The sequence below is a fragment of the Brassica rapa genome, chromosome A03 (assembly GCF_000309985.2).
Source record: "Brassica rapa cultivar Chiifu-401-42 chromosome A03, CAAS_Brap_v3.01, whole genome shotgun sequence".
In the NCBI taxonomy this organism is placed as follows: Eukaryota; Viridiplantae; Streptophyta; class Magnoliopsida; order Brassicales; family Brassicaceae; genus Brassica; species Brassica rapa.
In genome coordinates, this window is record NC_024797.2 from 30,666,439 (window position 1) to 30,686,517 (window position 20,079).

The following is a 20,079-nucleotide window of genomic DNA, read 5'->3' on the forward strand; positions in this document are numbered from 1 at the left end:
TCAAGTGTGACTTGGCTGCGTTTGAGTAGGACCTTCACAGACATCTAATGCAATCTCCTCCTGTGGTCTCGTGGTTTTTTGCTTCTTAGGTGGTCGAGGCTTACACGCAACTCCAACATTAGGGCATTTAGTGCAGTTATGCTCAGGAAACCCACAACGAGAACAATGCATAATACGAGCGTGTTGAGTTACCTTTTTCCCCTTAGTAGGAGACTCATTAACTCCTTTGATTCTTTGTTGAGCCTTCTTCTTACGCCCTTTGGATTTTTCTCTCGGTGGAGCTTGTATTGTTGATTCACCAGACGGTTTCCAAAACTTGATTCCCTTAACCGGTTTGATCGAGTCTGAGTATTGTTGCTGCCACTTAGAAGTCAAATACCAATGAGAAACCAAATTGTCAGTCTTATATGTCTTCTTCTGATCCAAAACGACACGAAGAGCATGTCTACATGGAATCCCTGTTAAATCCCACCTCCTACAGCTACATGTCCTCGCCCTCATATCAACCGCATATTGCATAGAATTCTCAGAAACTTCAAACTCACCAGTAGGTCCAGGAAGCGATTTACAGTACTTCCTATGTCTTGTCTCAGATTCTATCATTTTACTAACCTTCAAACTGAACTTTCCCTTGTGTTTTGTGAGCTTGTTCTTCCTTAGATTAATGCGCTTCATTGCAAGTCGTCTCATTGTCTCAAGCATCTCAACCAAAGGCATCGCTCGTGCTTTCTCAAGCGTCTTATTGTATGACTCAGAGTTGTTGTTAAGAGCATCTTCACAACAACATGTCGTTGTAAAAAAAGCCCTACAACAAGTTTCTGGGTTCCTGGCCATGAACGCTTCATAGACATCCTTGTCATACTCCTCTAACTCCTTCATACTTGCTTTATAGTCGGCCTCATTGTGGCTTTCCACCACACTCCAAAACAATTTTTTCATCTGAGGCTTGTTCGGGTAAAACTTCCTTAGATTCCCATAGATATGCCTTGCACACATCCTGTGCTCGACGTTTGGTAACTCCTCATCCACAGCTATAAGTAATCCCTAAATCCAAACAAAAATGCCATAAGCAATTGAAAAAATACCATAATTTTTTTTTAAGATTATGAATGATTATACATACCTTTTGTCTATCTGAAACAAGGGTAAACCCATCACCATTTCCAAGTTTTAAATCAGTCTTCAGCTTTTGCAAGAACCATACCCATGTCTCTGTATTCTCTTTATGCACCACAGCCCAAGCAAGAGGGTAAATCTGATTGTTTGCATCTCTTCCCACTGCAGCTAGAAGTTGGCCCTTAGCCGTTGTTTTGAGGAAGCACCCGTCTATCCCAAAGATTGGTCTACAAGTGGCTAGCCATATGTCTCGCAGAACAGCATAACAAACGTAGAAGCGATCAAAAACTTCAAGTTCACCAGGCCCAATAACGGTTCGAAGGTCTGTAACTGATCCGGGATTTGTCCTGTCCATAACCAAATCGAATTACATATGTTATAAGACACATAATTATTGAAACAAAAAGAAAAAAAAATAAACAATTGCTTACTTTTGAATTTCTATTTCATAGTCTTTAATCCTACGAAATTGTTCATCATGCTCATCTTGAATGAGATCCAAAGCTTTCTTCTTCGCCTTGCGACATTGGTCATGAGATGGATTCAAGTCATATCGTAATTGAATCTGTTCTTGGAGTGTTTTAGGCTTCATTTCCGGATCCTCCCTCACTTCATTTAAAAACATCTTCGCAATGCGTGACTCCGACAATATCTTGCAGTGACCATCTTTGAAACAACTATGGACATCTTGGAATGTCTTCACCATCCATTGTGAAACAGATTCTTCATACGACAAATATATCCTCCAAGAGCATGGAATTTCTCCTTCTTCGACTTCTACTCCACATCTTGCCTCTGATTTTACACCTCCCCATCTAGTGAATTGGATATTCCACCCACCCTTTAATGCATACTCAAACACAGCATCTTTGAAGTCTGGTATACTATCAAAAACTTGCCTTATGTGTAGCTCTCCACTGCCTCTCCTCCATCCGTCATAAGGCCTTCGATGTTGTTGTTCCTCATCGTCAGAACAAGGAGGAGTGTCTCTGTAATTTTCATTATCTTCATCATCAGAAACCTGAGCTATAACAGCTTCAACCCGAGATTCTTCTTCAAATTCATTCTCTCCATCTTCATATTGCACCTCTTCTGTCTCGCCATTACTTTGGCCTCCCTCTTCAACCTCTTCATTCACTACTTCTTCATGGACGTTTTCATGCTCCATAAAAACTTCTATATACTTTGTCCAATATGAAGCTTCACACATCAATCGAAATGTGTCACTACCATTACTCAAAATTTTCAGATCCTTCATAGTCTCGTATGGTAGTTTGAACCAGATTCTTTGACCATACAAAGATATAGGGAAATCATTAGTCAACCCTGTAAACAAAGCTTGAGCCTGGGTTTGAAGCACATGACGTTCCCCACCAACATATGTGATCATTCCACCTTCATTAGTCTCGAACTTCCCACGATAATATATTTGAAACGTTGTATCTCCTTCTTCACTGAAATTTTTCAAAAATAAACATACCATCAATTAAACCCCAATCGACATAATAACCTAATTTTTAAAAGCATCAATCATAGATTTCAGTGAAGAGACAAAGACAAACAAAACTTACCTCATTTTTTAGATGAGTTTAGGAACAACCCAACTTCTCTAGCAATCTGGTTTCTTCAATTTTGTTTATTTCTTCACTGAAAGAAATTTCTGTTACTAATATTCGTTGTTTTGTTCAACGCAACAGAGGAGAGTGGAGACGTAAAAGAACGACGATCTTTTGTTAATTGTCCAGTTTGTGAGGGTTTAAGCCCAAACATAATCAACTTTAGCCCATTTTAATCTCAATTTTGTTTGGCCCATTTAGTATTTACGCTGACTCATCCACCAGCTAAGCATCCTAATCATCACCGTTAAGAAATAATTAACAGTGTTTAAATCAAAATCGGAATTAGCGTGACTTTTAAAATCTGGGCATGTAATTCAAATGTTTAACGAGTTCGGGTATGTTTTCGCACATCCTAATAGTTCAGGTATGTAATTTCTCAGAGATCTATGGTGCAGGCACGAAAAAGCCGTTCCCCCCTGAATTTTCTCAAAACTAATCTTAAAATATAGAGAGATTCGATTTAAAAAAAAAAATCCCCCAAGTTTCTCCTAAAACCTAACACCTCGCTTTGAATCCGATCAATATTATAAATAGGCAGCACCGGTTTCCTATTATTAAATATTTCTGTTATTATAATTTAAAATTTATGCATTAATTAAAAATATGTAGAATGAAAAGTGTAATGTCTATTACATTTTTCATATAATATTTATTTAATAAGTCAAAATTATAAATAAATAACCTTACCAAATATATCATCACAATATGATTAAAGTTATTGAGTAGGAGTTTACCATTTTAAAATCTTTTAACTAATTAATTATTTCACAAACAAACATTTTGATTTTAATAATAATTAAAAATTAAAAAAGACAATATTATAAAAATTGACTATAAACAAATAAAAAATCTATTAAAATATAGATTAGACAAATATTTATTAATTTAAATGAAATTTTAAAAAGAATCGATCACGCGCTTTGAAAGCGCGGGTCAAAATATGTTGAAAACATAAAACTAAACACATATAGATTAAAATTTTAGTTTTTCAAAAAAAAAATGTTAAAATTCCAAATTCTAACCCTAAAAAAAATTGTTAAGATTGGCAAACCCTAAGCCAAAAAGTATCATATGACTCACTGCTTTCATTCATCTATGTTGAAAACAATTTCATTTTATTATATTTTGATTTATATCACTTGCAACTGTTTATAATTAAATCATTTCAATTTTTCCTCTATCAAAAATATTTTGTCTTCCAGAAGAATTTCATAACATCATAAGACTTAAAAAAAACTCAACAAACTTTATGGGGTTATATTTGTAAAAACGAATTCTGTTTTTTTTTGTTTGGTCATAAGGAGTTGGTTGTAATTATTTTACAAGGCTTTTGAGTTACTTTTGCATTTGATTCAAGTTTGGGTATACTTTTGCAATCAAAAATCATATTTGACAAATTTCCCTTATAATTTTGTAGATATTTTAAAACTGATGGTATTAAGATTAAAAATATATAATTTTATAAAAATACATAAACTTTTGAAAAATTATTTAGTAATAATAATTGTATAATTATCAAAAGTAGAATTACATACTATTTTTGAACTTTTAAAAATATTGGATATTTGTGTTTTGTTGTTATATTATTTTAATATTATATTTGAATATATTTAATTTAGTGATGATTCATACGTTATTATCCTATTTTAAAAAGTACGCTATAAATCAATAATAAATGCATTTTCCAATGTCACAATTAAAAATAAAATTAAACAGTATTTCAGAAATTTGTAGATATTAAAGGAAATTAAGTAATAGTATTTGGATCAGAAATTTGTAGATACATATATCAATATACATTTAGAAGAATGCATCTCTATTCTTTTTAATACAAAATATGGTTCAAGTAATAAAATGGATAGAAAATTCCTAAATTTTATAAGACCCCATTTATATAGTCAGACATCTGTTAGAATTAATTGAACAATGATAGTTCCTAACTTCCTACCACAAATCGATCAACGATATTGTACGAGATGTATTTTTACGACTTGTTAAGTCTAGTACACCATTACGGTCTCTAATGATTGATACCGAAGTCGTCCAAATTTTAACTATTATCTTTCAGGCTGAAATGTTATAATCAGGTTGATAGAGCAAAGTAGCAAACAGTCACATGTATAATTTGCTCTCTTAGACCTAACCCTGAACGAACTTAAAATCCTTTAATCTACAAGTGGAAGAATAGACTGGTAGTTTGTAGATGAAAAGGGAACCAAGGTAACTCTAATTTCATACTACTGACTAGCATCAGTGTTTGGGAAAAATGATGTAAAATTTGATTTGGCATCAATGTTTAATACCAACTTAAAATGAGTTATTTACAATTTTTACATCAACCAGATTTATGCGCTTGAAAATTTATCCAAATTCTGTTTCGATGTCTCTTCTGTTTACATGAAATTTATCAAAATATCCAACTTTGATGTGGTTGCAGAGCCTACTCGTTTGATTTAGAGAAGAATGGTTATCTTGCTAAGATCCTATTGTTTTTTTTTTTCTATTTGCTTTTTTGAATTTCTTTACATATATCTTATGTTGCATTGAAATTTGTCTAGCAATAAACGGAAAATAACATATTGATGCATTTTAGCTCAGAAACAAATTAATTTTTTCTTTACGTAAGGTTTATATTTTTCAAATCTTTGGTTTCTTTATTGAATGAATTGCTGTTGTTGTGTACATATGCATCTTAAAACGATGATTCATGTTAGTTCAATATTTGTTTTTATTTTAGAACAAAGATTTTTACTTTTTTAAAATATCTTATCGTGAATTTATAGTATAATATGAACTAGATACTGAAAGGGCGGGTATTCTATCTATTAAAATGTCATTTTTCAATTTTAATATTATTTCTAATTAGATAAGCATGTGTTTCAATATTTTATTATCTAATATGGTTTTTATTTTTATAAATTGTAATGTAATTTATTTGTTATTAGTAAAATTGTGTTTACACATATAAGACTGCAAATCCGTTGTTTGTTTAATTCCTAAATATATCACATATATTAATTTGTTTATTTCTTAAATGTATAATCTCAATAAAAATAAAACAGGCTTTTTATGATTTTAAGTATAGATATTTTACACAAATTGGCATAATGGGTTAATATATTTGTTTATCTCTTAAATGTATAATCCCTGTATAAAAAATAAAACAATCTTTTTAATGATTTTCACTAAATATATTTTAAACAAAATGGCCTAATGGGTTAACAATTGTTCAATTTGGACCTATCGAATGGGCTTTAAATTTCTGTAGATCATTTAAGATATTAAAAAAAGTAATGGTATGTTTTGTAATTTTTTTAAAAAATCAGGGGCATAATCCTAAGAAGGATTCTGCTTTAATAGTATAGATACTAGATTTTGACCCGCGCTTTCAAAGCGCGGGATCGATTCTTTTTAAAATTTCATTTAAATTAATAAATATTTGTCTAATCTATATTTTAATAGATTTTTATTTGTTTATAGTCAATTTTTATAATATTGTCTTCTTTATTTTTTAATTATTATTAAAATCAAAATGTTTGTTTGTGAAATAATTAATTAGTTAAAAGATTTTAAAATGGTAAACTCCTACTCAATAACTTTAATCATATTGTGATGATATATTTGGTAAGGTTATTTATTTATAATTTTGACTTATTAAATAAATATTATATGAAAAATGTAATAGACATTACACTTTTCATTCTACATATTTTTAATTAATGCATAAATTTTAAATTATAATAACAGAAATATTTAATAATAGGAAACCGGTGCTGCCTATTTATAATATTGATCGGATTCAAAGCGAGGTGTTAGGTTTTAGGAGAAACTTGGGGGATCATTTTTTTTAAATCGAATCTCTCTATATTTTAAGATTAGTTTTGAGAAAATTCAGTTACCATGTCAAACAGTTAAAATATTTTTCTGCGTGTTCCTCAAGATGGGAGATTTTTTTTTTATTTGATTTGATTCCGTAAATCTCTGAGTAAATGAGATTTAAAACGACTTAATGGGCTTAAAAACGAAAATGTAAGTAGTAAATTGGTTGGGCTTTTCATTTTCGAAAAACATTTAAATCAATTGAAAAAACAATTGAAAAAAGATTTGGAATGTTTTGTAATTAATAGGAAAATTCAGGGGTAGATTCATAAGAAGTATTCTGCTTTAATAGTATAGATTTGTTTCTATTTAGTTAGTTATTTGAGTTTAGAGCCTTGTTCAAAAATGCGGCCTCCGCGGCCGGTTAATTGGCGTGAATGGGTGAGGCGGAGGACCACCGTTGCAAGTTGGTGTTAATCAGAGCATTGATCGGATTTTAAAAAAAAAATCATCGTTTTTGTATGTTTTAGGTTCCGAATCACATATATCTCTTAGATATGTTCTATTGTGACTGAAATCATCAAGAATAATACGATTAAAAAATGAAATCGCAATAGAAAATGAAGGGCTGATGTTGCTCTGTAAAAATAATCGCAGAGATTTAGGTAGAAGATAGGGATATATTAGTCTTTTCGTAGTTCATTAAACTTAAAAATTCAAAAAATTGACAAAATTAGCTTGCCTCCACTCGAACCTAGGCATGTCATGAGTTTGAGGGTGCACATAACCACTAGTCTGAATGTCATTAAACATTTTAGTACATATATTAATTATATAAGACCTAAACATATATAAAATCCATAAAATTACTCCCGATTAATCCCCGTGTAATCTCTGATTAATGGATTTGGTGCTAGGCGCTACCCAACCGCACGCGTTACGCCTAGCGAGTTTTCGGACAAGGGTTTAGAGTATATTTAGGGTATAGACGACTCTTCATGAAGTCTTTTAGGCGATTTACTGAAAGCATTCTTACTTAAACTCTTCAGAGTTAGAAGACTTTCAAGGAAAATATTGGCAAAGTGGGTCACTTTCGGGCTTTGGGCCGCGCAAAGTTTTTATTCGGCAAATGGGTCGCGTGTATTAGTTTTGAGAAAATTCGGTTACCATGTCAAACAGTTAAAATATTTTTCTGCGTGTTCCTCAAGTTGGGAGATTTTTTTTTATTTGATTTGATTCCGTAAATCTCTGAGTAAATGAGATTTAAAACGACTTAATGGGCTTAAAAACGAAAATGTAAGTAGTAAAATTGGTTGGGCTTTTCATTTTCGAAAAACATTTAAATCAATTGAAAAAACAATTGAAAAAAGATTTGGAATGTTTTGTAATTAATAGGAAAATTCAGGGGTAGATTCATAAGAAGTATTTTGCTTTAATAGTATAGATATATGGAGAAGAATTGATCTTTCATTTGCTAATACGTGAAGTGAGCCCCGTACACATGTGGTTAAGACGATGAAATAAGATGGCTACATTGCCGTGAACAACTGAGGAGGTTTCAGCCAAAAAAAAAAAAAATACAACAACAACTGAGGGTTGCATCTAGCTTTGTTAAGAAGTTGTAATAATGGTGCAAGAAAGCTTCTTGCTTCTCCCGCAAGTGTTTTATGATTTTTTTTTTTGTTTATATCCATCCCTCTTAACTTGTACTATTATTTATATATGTTTAGTTATAATTTTCACTATATTTAATTTATGGATGGTGGCTCCATATTTTGATTTGTATAGTCTGCATAAGTTTGAAAGTCTGAGTATGATTCATAAATTCAGTATACTTGATTTTTTTTTGAAGTAGAAATTTATAAAGTGTTACTCATATATATATAGCCATGGCCCATGATATATGTGTATTATAACAAAAAAAAATTTGATTTCAATTTTAGAAAATTAAAAACTGTTCGTTTATATTTTGTATGGAAAATATTGACTGATTTTTTAGATTTTGATTAATATTTTAATGAGGCAGTATTGATTGAAATCTAAAACTGCATTTTAAATACAAATAAATTTGAAAATTTTATTACTTTAAATCAATTGTTCCCTTCTTCCCCAAAAAGTAAGATTTTAAGGCTATATATATATATATATGAACAGCCATGAAGACAACGAAGAAGAAAAGCGATGTAGGTGAAAAAGTACATAACATAATGGTTTTAAACTCTGGTTGCTGAGGCCTGCTGAGCTTTTTTACCTTCTTGGAAGATTCGATTTGGGATGCCAAGTGTTTTGCTCTGGTTTATGAAAGAAATCAGTTAGAGATAATCATTGAATGGGTTTCCCTTTGTACACTCATGAGAGAAGGATTAGCAACCGAGGGGCGAGCGTGTGACTAAGGAACCACCAACTCCCACCGGTTATAGTTACTGTTAATTTGAGATCAAAGTTATAATCAGGACACTAAATAATATGAAGAAAGTTGCTATCCTAATTAGAGTGCATATTTTATTATTGTTGTGAGCGTAACTTCCGTAATTTAATTAGGATGGAAGTCTGGAAGATGAGATTAACTAACCAGTAAAGTAAGAAGGTTCTCTACGGCGAGGATCATACCCTCTAGGAAGACAACTTGAGTTCAATGTCTCCTCAACTTGAGTTCCTTCTCTATAAAGCTTCTGTGCTTTGACCTGACAGCTCCATTTGTTTTTCTTCTCCATAGATTGGAGTTGCACTCACTTCAAATACTTTCCATGATCCTGTTAGCTCTGATGATGGTTGGGTGCGTTTCCTTTGTGAGAACGGTCTTTAACTCCGGTGGTGCGTCGTTGTTGCTGAGACATGCATGACTCACTCGCTATGGGAAGAGAATGTTGGAACTCGTTTTTGACAAAGTGGTGCGGACCATTTTTCCGATGAGTTTTTCGGCGGAGACGTCTGTCGGAAGAACCGGAATTTGGGCACGATGTAATCGTCACCGTGAACACTATGAATTAGTGTGTTTGTTGGTCAAAATCGAAGTTGTTTTGAATGAGAAATGAAGATCCAAAGTGAATGATTTACAAAGCTTGTAAAGCTTTAGATTTGGCTAAGTATAAAAAAATTAGCAAATGTTTCACTTTGAGTATTTGAATTTGGATTTGTGTTTGGATTTGTTAATGAGACATTTGTCTATTAACATATCATTATAAACTTTATTTAAGATGATCTTTTGTGTTTGTTTAGACACAAGAAAGCAAATTCATTTAAATAAATATATTATTGTTTCAAAACAAAATATATTTATATTGCCGTTAGTTGTTATCAAAAGAGTCAATGGAGAATCATATCTTCATTATGACATTGATATCTGAATTAACTCTCCATAGAAACACCACGTCGGTTTCTTTTGTTGAAACTATAAATGTGACAATGTTAATACTCATTCAGTACAGGTTCATACGAACAGTATAATAAAAGAATTCTCCTACTTGAATATTTGATTCTTTATTTGTTGTGTCTTCTCTTCTTTTTTCTTTTTTCGAGTATGAGAGTATACACAAAACTAGTTTCGCCAGGCTTCTGATAGAGTGACGCAAATCAGAAGATTTTTTGCAGTTGTATCTTGGGACTCATTACGTTATCAAACCGTCGCACTACGGGACGTATTTGTTGGGATTGCGAAATCCCGTGTCCAACTCTATCTTATCTTATTAGTACGATATTGTCCACTTTGGGCCTTAGAGGCTGGCCCGCATGGATTTACTTTTGGTTTCCTTCCCAAAAAACCTCGTACTATTAGAGTTGGACATCTCTTTATATATTAGACTTTCCTTTGTCTAATATCCGATGTGGGACTTAACTTGTTATCTCACATTCTCCCCCTCAAGCTAAGGACCATATTCATCTCGTATGTTTCCTTCGGCGAATCATCTTCGGCACCACCTTGTACCAGTAATCGCAGGGCTTTCTTTTTAGAATGTTTCTCCTACAACACATCACGGGTTCCATGATCTTCTGACTAATCTCTGCCAAACCACCTTTTTTTTTTCTTCTTTAAAGGATCCCGTTCTTACTTAAAGGGTATTTTGGTCTTTTTACAGATTTTCGCCAAACCGCTCTGATACCAATTGTTGGGATTGCGAAATCCCGTGTCCAACTCTATCTTATCTTATTAGTACGATATTGTCCACTTTGGGCCTTAGAGGCTGACCCGCATGGATTTACTTTTGGTTTCCTTCCCAAAAGGTCTCGTACTATTAGAGTTGGACATCTCTTTATATATTAGACTTTCCTTTGTCTAATATCCGATGTGGGACTTAACTTGTTATCTCACAGTATTTTGAGTTAATGAAAGAGATAATATCTCGCCTCTGCTGTTAAATCATCCTTTTTTCTTAATCTTTGGTATACTTTTATAAATTTTATTCTTTACAATATTCAGTTTTCGGTAGTTTTTATAATACGGTCTTATCAGAGAACACTGACACAGCAGAGGAGATGTTAAAATCACAGATCGGTGGTACCTTTTGGTCAGAACCAACCCACTTTTCTACATAAACATCAACTCTCATGATCTATATCTGCACCACCGTTGGCGGATTCTATGGTGTGGACTACTCTCGGTCTCTTAATGAGTATTTATTTTCTCTTAAACATGCAAAAGGACCAAACCTAAGTAAGAAACAAAAAAATAAATCTAAAAGTAGCAGACCTGTTTAAACTTGAAAGTCAAGGTATGAGGTAATAGTTTGATTCACTTATCTCTAAAATAGGATCCATCTTGCGTATCAAGCACATATAAACAACTAAAAGACTGAAACCGATTAGCTAAAACATGGACTAAAGATTATGGTAGTGTCTTAGAAACTGATTTAAAACATCAAGAACCAATCCATGAACTTACTACTCTAAAGCAGAGGTAAGGCTTTTCATTCTGCTCATACAAAGCAACATGAACTACAATCCAAACCCCACATTGTGTTCCATAACATACAAAAAAAGGGTATAAATTTGGATTATTTTTTTCAGAAACATATGACACGGTGGGACAGAGAAAATTAAATAATACCTTTCCTTTGGTGGGCGAATCAAATAGACAATAACGGCTTGCAAATACAGCTGACAAATACAAGGATGCATGACTAATTTACTTTATAATTCCACTTGATATAACAACCACCGCATATATAGAGTTTAAAAGGAGAAATAGATCTAAACGGAATTGAAAAGATGCTTAATCTATACTATTAAAAGGGAAGCAGTCTTGAAAAATCTACTTATATAAAATTGTTGGACCCTTTCATTTTTTAGTCCAACCTATAATATAAAACCAAATATAACTAACCCTTATTAAGCAACCAAATAAAATCTTCTAACATTTAAAAAAAACCTATAATATATATCCAACCAAAAAGTTTAATTAACCTCTATTATAAAAATCAAATAATATCCTATAACTTTTAAAATATCTACGTAAGTTACGGTCTTGGGGATTGGTTAAGATCTTGGATATTGACTCATTTTTGTATTCGATCATGGTTTTAAATATATGTATAAACCATAGTTTATACCAATTCTTCACACCATCATGTGTTAAGGTCTTGGGGATTGGTTAAGAGTTTGGGTATTGACTCTTTTTTGTACACGATCATGGGAAGGAGAATTATGATTGTCATAGAGAAAAGGAAATAATAATATGCAAACATATTTGCTGTATATATGTTACAAAACTGTGAATATGAGGGAAGTTTTAGAGGTCAAGGAGTTTATAAAAGAAACACTGATCATGATCATGGTGGCAAGCACAGTTCCAGATTCATTAGTCTAAATAGAAAAGGAGTCGATAATCATAATTATACAAATATATTACTATAATTCATACATTTATCAATAATGACTAACCATTTAAATATTATTTCCAGTTTAAAGGATCCAAATGGTCTAGAATAAAAATCGGAGGATTTAAGCTACATTTTCAAATATTGGATAGCCTAACAAAATATTCTAACAATAAACATATATCACATTTTTCTTACTTTTAATCAAATAGTGTAATTAGTGATAATACTTATAACATTTAATTCTTATAGAAAATGTAACCTTACTACTTTTAAATAATTATATTTTATTCACAAAAAATACTTAAAATTTTATTTTAATTGAATTAGTCGCTTCCCATAAAAATAAATTATTTGACTAATATGTATACCAAATTAAGACTTCGGCTAAATATTAAGATAATAAAAATAAAATCTATAAAATTAAAATAAAATCATTCTAAAAATCTAATATAAGAAGATGTTGAACCCATGTATAACTATTTATTATTCTACCATTAATGATTTTAACTATACAATATTTTTAATATTTATAATAAATCCCAAAATATTATTTCTTATGATACTTTTTCTCTAACAATATTTCATCAACCACGGTTTATGTAACAACGTTAAAAACCTAATATAAAAATACTATTGGACAGGATGTAATCGTAATGGATCCAGATCGGTTCAGGTATATAGGACCCGAAAAGATTCAAAACATCTAAAAACTTAAAAATACGTGAAACATGAAAAAAAACAGGAACCCCAAAAAACAAAATACCTAAAAATTCAAAATTTTACCCGAAAGCTGATCCAAGAAACTGAAAAATACCCAAAATTTTATTCAAATACCAAAAATATATTTTTAAAAATTTGAAATTTTACCCAAACCCAAAACTATAACCGTAAAACCAGACCCAAAATTTGAAAATCATCTATATTACTGAAAACATATTTGAGATACTCAAATATACTTAATACACATAAAATATTTTGGATACTTTGGGTATCGATCGAGGCTCGGATAGGACCCATACTTGAACAAAAAGTCATAGTCCAAAAAAGTATATTATAGGTAATTTTCCATGGATCCGTACCCGAACCAAACCTATATTTTTGGTGTGATTTCAGCTTTTTTTTGTTCTAATAAAATGTCCAGACCTAAAAACAATTGTAAAAAAGTGTTCATATAAAATTTTAAATAAACTAATTCATTGATTATACAATTTTAAAAAATTTACTTCTTTGATATAATACAACTTTGAATTATAATATAATCCAAAAAACCCGCGCTTTCGAAGCGCGGGTCAAAATCTAGTTACTAATTGAAACAACAACCACCACACTGAGTTTTTTTGAAAAGGGAAATACATTTAAACAAGGACTATATAAAAAAGATAATTTTTCAATTTTGATCTGTAATCTATATTAACAAGGTTAAACACACTCTTTTCATGCTCTCCTCACTTTATCAAAGAGGCTACTTACAATATAAAATAATAATAGAAAAAGAAGGAACTTTCATAAAAAAAATCCATTATGATATTAATTTCAAATTTCATCAAACTGAAGACAACTAAAATATATAACAGTTAATCTGACATAAATTTCCACACTTTAATCACTAAACTCAAGTTTTGAGAAATAAATAAGAATAACAAAATCTCAATAAATGATTAATATATATTCCAAAATTAAAATTAAAAAATTGTTTGAAAGACAAAATAAAAATATATAACAAATATAATAGAAACTTTATCGAAATAGATAATTTATCCAAAATACATAATATAACACCGAATACATAAATTTTAAGAAAAGATTGGAAAAATTCATAACAACAAAAATTAGGCGAAGCCATTTACTATATTGTTTTCTTGCATTGCATGAAACCAATGCAGACAAAAATTAAAACCAAAAATATTGTAACTCATCTATTTTTCTTCTTTTTTGCTTTAAAATAAGGCCAAGAAAAACTAATAAAATTATTGAAAACTATCACCAAATATAATACATAATTAGAACAAATTTTTTCAAAATAGTCAGAAACAAGCAATAAGAATATAAAAGATATATTTGCGTGAATAGTGAGAAACTCTATAAAATAGAAAATATGAATGATGTAAAGGACAAATCTGAAGTTATTTTCCATTTTTAATTATCTAAAACATACTCCATTTATGTATTCAAAACATATAAATATATAACTTAAGTTGTTTTTCGTTAATCAAGTAAACACGATGCTTATGAATGACAATAATATAAAACAGATGATATGAGAGCAATTGTTTGACCGAAAATTAAAAACAAATCACATCCATATAAAAAATTTGTGAAATGATAAACTTAAATAATTAAATACACTCTCGCGAAACGTGGACACACCTCAAGAGAAAAAAATTCAATAAGAACATTCATCATGCTTGATCATCCTAAATACATTCAGAGTAAAATTCACTTAGTGTTTGTATACTTAATTTGAAACGTTTTAATTCAATATAGTCTCAATAAAAATTCAAAATTCGGTAACTATTATGTACTATGCAGATGATACTTAATAGTTTATTTATGTTCTATAAATTAAATATATATTCACTAGTCAAACCATAACAAGCTCATCATCAGCGTAGATGGCAAAATGTTGGCTGCTAATTTCTATGAAATGTTAGGAATTAAAATCATGTTTGGTATAAGTTTCTTTTTGATTTTGAATATTTCGGGTTCTATCATATATACATTTAGATTCGGGTTCGGTTTGGATAAAACTCATAACCCAAAATATCATAAAAGAACATTCATTCGGTATTTATGTTAGGTTTGGATCGATTCAGATTTTCGGGTTCAGTTTATTTGCATAACCCTACATTTTTATTTTTCGAACATCAACTTTACTTTATGTTTAAAGTTTAACTATATTAATTTTATTACGACTATCAGGAATTTATTCAATTTTTATTGAATCGATCAGTGAAAATTACTGAAAAATGAATCGAAAAAGTTATCATTCTCTTTCCACATATTTACATCTTTATATATTTTTTAAAACATATTTACTAAAACCATAAATTTAATTTAAAATTCATTAAAAATAAAACATCTGAACCCTGCGCGTAGCGCCGGAATACCATTAGTACTTAAAGAAAACTTTAATGTTATTAATTATTTGGTTCATATACTAATAGTTATTTTTTTTCTAAAACTATGAACTCTTCTTAGTTATTTGTTTATCAGATTATATGATTTGTAATATAAACAAAAAAATTAATCTCTACAACTCTCGCCGGCGCTTACAAAAATTTTCCCTATTATAAGTGAACAACATAAATATGTTCATAATTTGTATCAAATATATGTGGCCAACTAATGTCTCGCAGGCGAGATTTAAAAGGAATTTGGTAGTAGTGATGTTACTATATCTGGACAGTTTTGTGATTTTGCGCCCTCTTGACTGAAGGGGAAAATCGAAAGCATCCATTTATCGCTTCTTCCCTTTCTCATACTTTTGATCTGTAATCTATAATAACAACGAGGCTATTTACAATTAAAAAAAAAAAATTATCTACTCTGATTCTGCTGTCTCATTTTCTGTCTTGAAATCAAGCAAACACTTTGATCAGAGCAAGAAATCAAGCAAAATCCGATCAAGCAAGAAATCAAGCAAGAAATCAAGCAAGAAATCAAGCAAAATCTGCTCCATAGAATTACGGTTGAGTCGTTGGATAGAGGAAATTTTTGGATTAAACCACTTTGATCAGAGCTATGAATACATGGAGAATAACGGATCATCTAAGGTATATAAAGAATTATAAAACATTGTAAATTCATCATATAGTGTGTAACAAGCAAACACTGGTCATCGCGGGAAGAGACATCAAACATTGTAAATTCCTCATACAAACTTATCTACGGCCCAGTTCTTGAGAGATAATTTACTGATATGATTCATCTAAGTCGCTCCTCCTTTTGAAGAGAATTAAAGTCTAAAAAGTTTCATCTTGTGGCATAAACCTTAAAATGTCTTTGGCGTTGGTGAATCTAAGCAAGAACACATGCATTTGCTACTGGTTAGTATCCATAATGTGATATGGTCAAGCACCATTTACTGCTTTGCTAGTGGAGAATCTCAAGACTCGGAAGAAGACGACCAATATTCACGTACAAGAATTATAAAGAACTCCATTTAATATCATAAGAATTAAAATAAAAACAATGGAGTAAAATAATTCTAATTGAATTTCCATTAATGAATTCTTCAATCCAATAACAACCCCTTAGTGGTCAGAAGCTTCTAATTGAAGCATTTCACTCCTTGGCGGAATAGTGACAGAGTAGAACCAGAATGTAACTCTCTGGATGAATACTCCCACAGAAAAACAAGCTCAAATCATCTCATCACCTTCGACCATTGCATGAGACTCCCACGTCTTAGTCGTGTGAACTAGATCCATGTACATTGACTAACTTGTAAACATAAGCAAAACTTCCACTCCAACTCAGTTCATCCGATTTATCTTTGACAAACCAAAACATCACTGACTACACTTTGTAGGACAAACAACTCCTCCCAGATCAAAAAGGTAAGTGTTTGTAACCAGTGGCGGATCTAGCCGAAAAGTTCACCCAGGGCAAACAATTAATAATTATTAATAAAATTTGCATTATATATTTTATAGATATATTTTCTATCAACTTTATAAGTGTAGTATACAAGATCCATTGTATGGAAACTAAAAAAAATCTTGTATAAGTAAATTAAAAATAAAAAATAACAGAATTATAAATACAAAAAGTCATGTTTTCATGATATCACAAATACAAGTACAGATATTCAAATCATACAATTTTTTCCTAAATAATGTTTTCTTTCTCACTCATAGTATGGATTAATAATTATATATGAAAAAAAACAAAAAAAATATCTATTATTGTCATTGCATATATTACGACAAAGTAAAGAAAACTGGTTATTATAACATATCAAATAAATAGAGATTTATTTTTTTGGCATCAATAGATGATTATTTTTTATTATATGCTACAAGTTGATTTTCATAAGTTCAAAAAAAAAATTGATTTTATTTATATAAAATGGAAACAATGGTTAATGGTCGCCAATAAAATATGGAAACATAATAATGCTAACAGAAATATAATAAATGGCTTTGTAAAAAGATGGAAATAATTGAGATTTTGAACTGAGCTTTGAGAACAGATTTTGTTAGGGGGCAAAAAGTATTTTTCAACGGGGACAACTGAAATATATACTCATCATATAAAAGAAAGTTTTAAATTTCATATGGGGCAACTGCCTCATACTTACCCTAAGTAGATCTGCCCCTGTTTGTAACATCACCAACACATCTCTGTATCACTCTCCTTATCCAAACATCTTCACGACATATCTTCACACCATTCCACTTAGTTAGCTTAGTCAAGACACCACCAGGTTCCCACACTCTAATACTAAGAGACAGACCCGAGAGTCCCTTTACCCATGAGCAAATTTTCCATTATCCAGTGTGATCCCTGATATCATTGATTCCACGAGCTTTTGTTCAATTTTTTTTATAAACAGTAACACTTTATTTCACCTTCATAAAATGCCAAATCAAAAACATTGAAGTGTGAAGAAGAGAATTCTAGAACAAGATTGAGCGATTTTACCAGAAAATTCATAGGAAAATAAAATATCAGAAAAGAGCAAGAATAATAAGCTAACAAACTTTTACAATTTTTCTTAGGTTAATCTCAAAGCGAAAGCGTATTCTGCATTATACTTCTTTGTTTCTCTCTCATTAACTGATGTGTCTCATTGGTAGCATTCCCTTGTATTAGAGCATGTGTATACGAATTCGTATATGTAGCTCATACTGCATGCAACTTGTTTCCTTGACATTGCTGGAATATGTTGGATTCGTTTGACTAATAGTGTGCATGTTTCTCATTTATCCAGGACTCTACCTTCAAGTACCACAAGACTTTTCTGGATCTGTTTCTGTTTATCTGTGTTGGTAAATGCAAGCCTAGAAGAAGAGGGACCAGATTACTTGGCTATGGCAGCCTTGAGGGCGTCTTTGCATCGTCCAAACGATATTGATTGGACTAGCTCAGATTACTGTACTTGGACTGAACTGGATTGTGACAATAACAGCCGCGTCACAGGCATACGGCTCTCCAACAAAGGATTCGCAGGAAGCCTACCTCCGGAGTTAGTTAACCTGACAGCTCTGCAAGTTTTCGAGATAACGGGCAATCAGATTTCTGGAATCATTCCTACAGGGTTTACTGAGCTGCAGTCTCTGCAAGTGGTTTCTCTCTCCAGTAATTTGCTTCAGGGACCAACGCCAAACTTTAACTCGATGGTTCGAGTTGAGATGAGTCTAGGCACGAACACTTTTTGTTTAGATTCTCCTGGCTCTCCATGTGACCCCGTCGTTCAGACTCTCCTTTCTATTGCTGGGGGATTTAACTATCCCCTAGAATTTGCAAAGAGCTGGAAAGGGAACAACCCATGTCGGGATTGGTTTGGCATAACCTGTAAAGAGGGTCGAATCGTTGCTTTCGGCGTGCCATTCAGACAACTACCAGGTAGTATCTCTCCAGGGTTTGGAGACCTCGACTCTCTTCTGTTGATTGACCTGTCGTATAACCATTTGGCTGGTACTATTCCCGTTGAGATAACCAAGTTGAAGGAACTCAGACTCCTGGACGTTTCCTACAATCAGCTTCACGGAAAGCTCCCAGAATTCAAGATAAAAAACGGGAAGCCAGTGATAAATACTAAAGGAAATTTGGAGATTGGGACTGACATCAGTCCGGGGGCTCATTCACGTAAGGGAAACAAGAATATCAAAATCCTCGTGGGAAGTTTGACTGCGAGTTTGGTTATCGTGTTGCTGGTTGTCGCGGGGTTCATTGTTTATCTGGTTTATAAAATGAAGAAGGATCTCATGCAGTCTTCTGAGCACATCGAGATCGACATGGCTGAGCAAAACGAGATCGAGATGCTTGAGCACAACGAGATCGAGATGCGTGAGCACCACGAGATCACTATGGCTGAGCACAATGAGATCATCGAGAACAAAGCAATCCCAATGCAGATTCTCAGAGTTGCAACAAACAACTTTGGAGTTGAGAATTTACTCGGAGGAGGCGGGTTTGGATCTGTATACAGAGGTACACTGCAAGATGGAAGGGATATTGCTGTTAAGAAGATGGACCAAGCGGATTTTGCCGGTAAAGGCCTCAAAGAATTTGAATCCGAGGTCACTGTTCTAACCAAGGTTCATCACCGCAACCTAGTGTCTCTTTATGGGTATTCCATTGAAGGAAACGATAGGCTAGTAGTCTATCAGTACATGCCCCAAGGCACATTGAGCAAACATCTGTTTCACTGGAGTGACCACAGTTTGAGACCACTCGACTGGACTACACGCCTCAATATTGCGTTGGATGTCGCTCGAGCAGTAGAGTATCTCCATACGCTGGCTCTCCAGAGCCAAAGCTACATCCATAGGGACTTGAAACCGCCGAACATTCTTCTCGGGGATGATTTACGAGCCAAAGTATCTGACTTTGGATTAGTGACTGCTACTGAAGAAGACAGGGAATCAGTCAAGACCAAGTGTCGTGGGACACCCGGTTACATGGCACCCGAATATTGTATAGTTATCTTATTCCTCTGTCAATTATCTATATTTGATTGTGTAATTTATTTTGGAAACTAA

General features: G+C 32.1%; 3 protein-coding genes across 3 annotated transcripts; 1 reads left to right on the forward strand and 2 right to left on the reverse strand.

Moving 5' to 3' along the window:
- On the reverse strand, positions 1-996 carry LOC117132659. Its single transcript, XM_033287458.1, has one exon. The coding sequence runs from the start codon at positions 994-996 to the stop codon at positions 1-3; it is 996 nt and encodes a 331-aa protein (XP_033143349.1).
- Positions 971-2,642, reverse strand: LOC117132798. The gene is made up of 2 exons (XM_033287957.1): positions 1,548-2,642; positions 971-1,463 (listed from the first exon to the last, which is right to left on the reverse strand). The coding sequence occupies exons 1-2, from the start codon at positions 2,597-2,599 to the stop codon at positions 1,022-1,024; spliced, it is 1,494 nt and encodes a 497-aa protein (XP_033143848.1). The 5' UTR covers positions 2,600-2,642; the 3' UTR covers positions 971-1,021.
- Positions 2,643-18,405: 15,763 nt separating this feature from the next.
- LOC103862641 (receptor-like kinase TMK2) lies at positions 18,406-20,079 on the forward strand. The gene has a single exon (XM_033287459.1). The coding sequence runs from the start codon at positions 18,406-18,408 to the stop codon at positions 20,077-20,079; it is 1,674 nt and encodes a 557-aa protein (XP_033143350.1).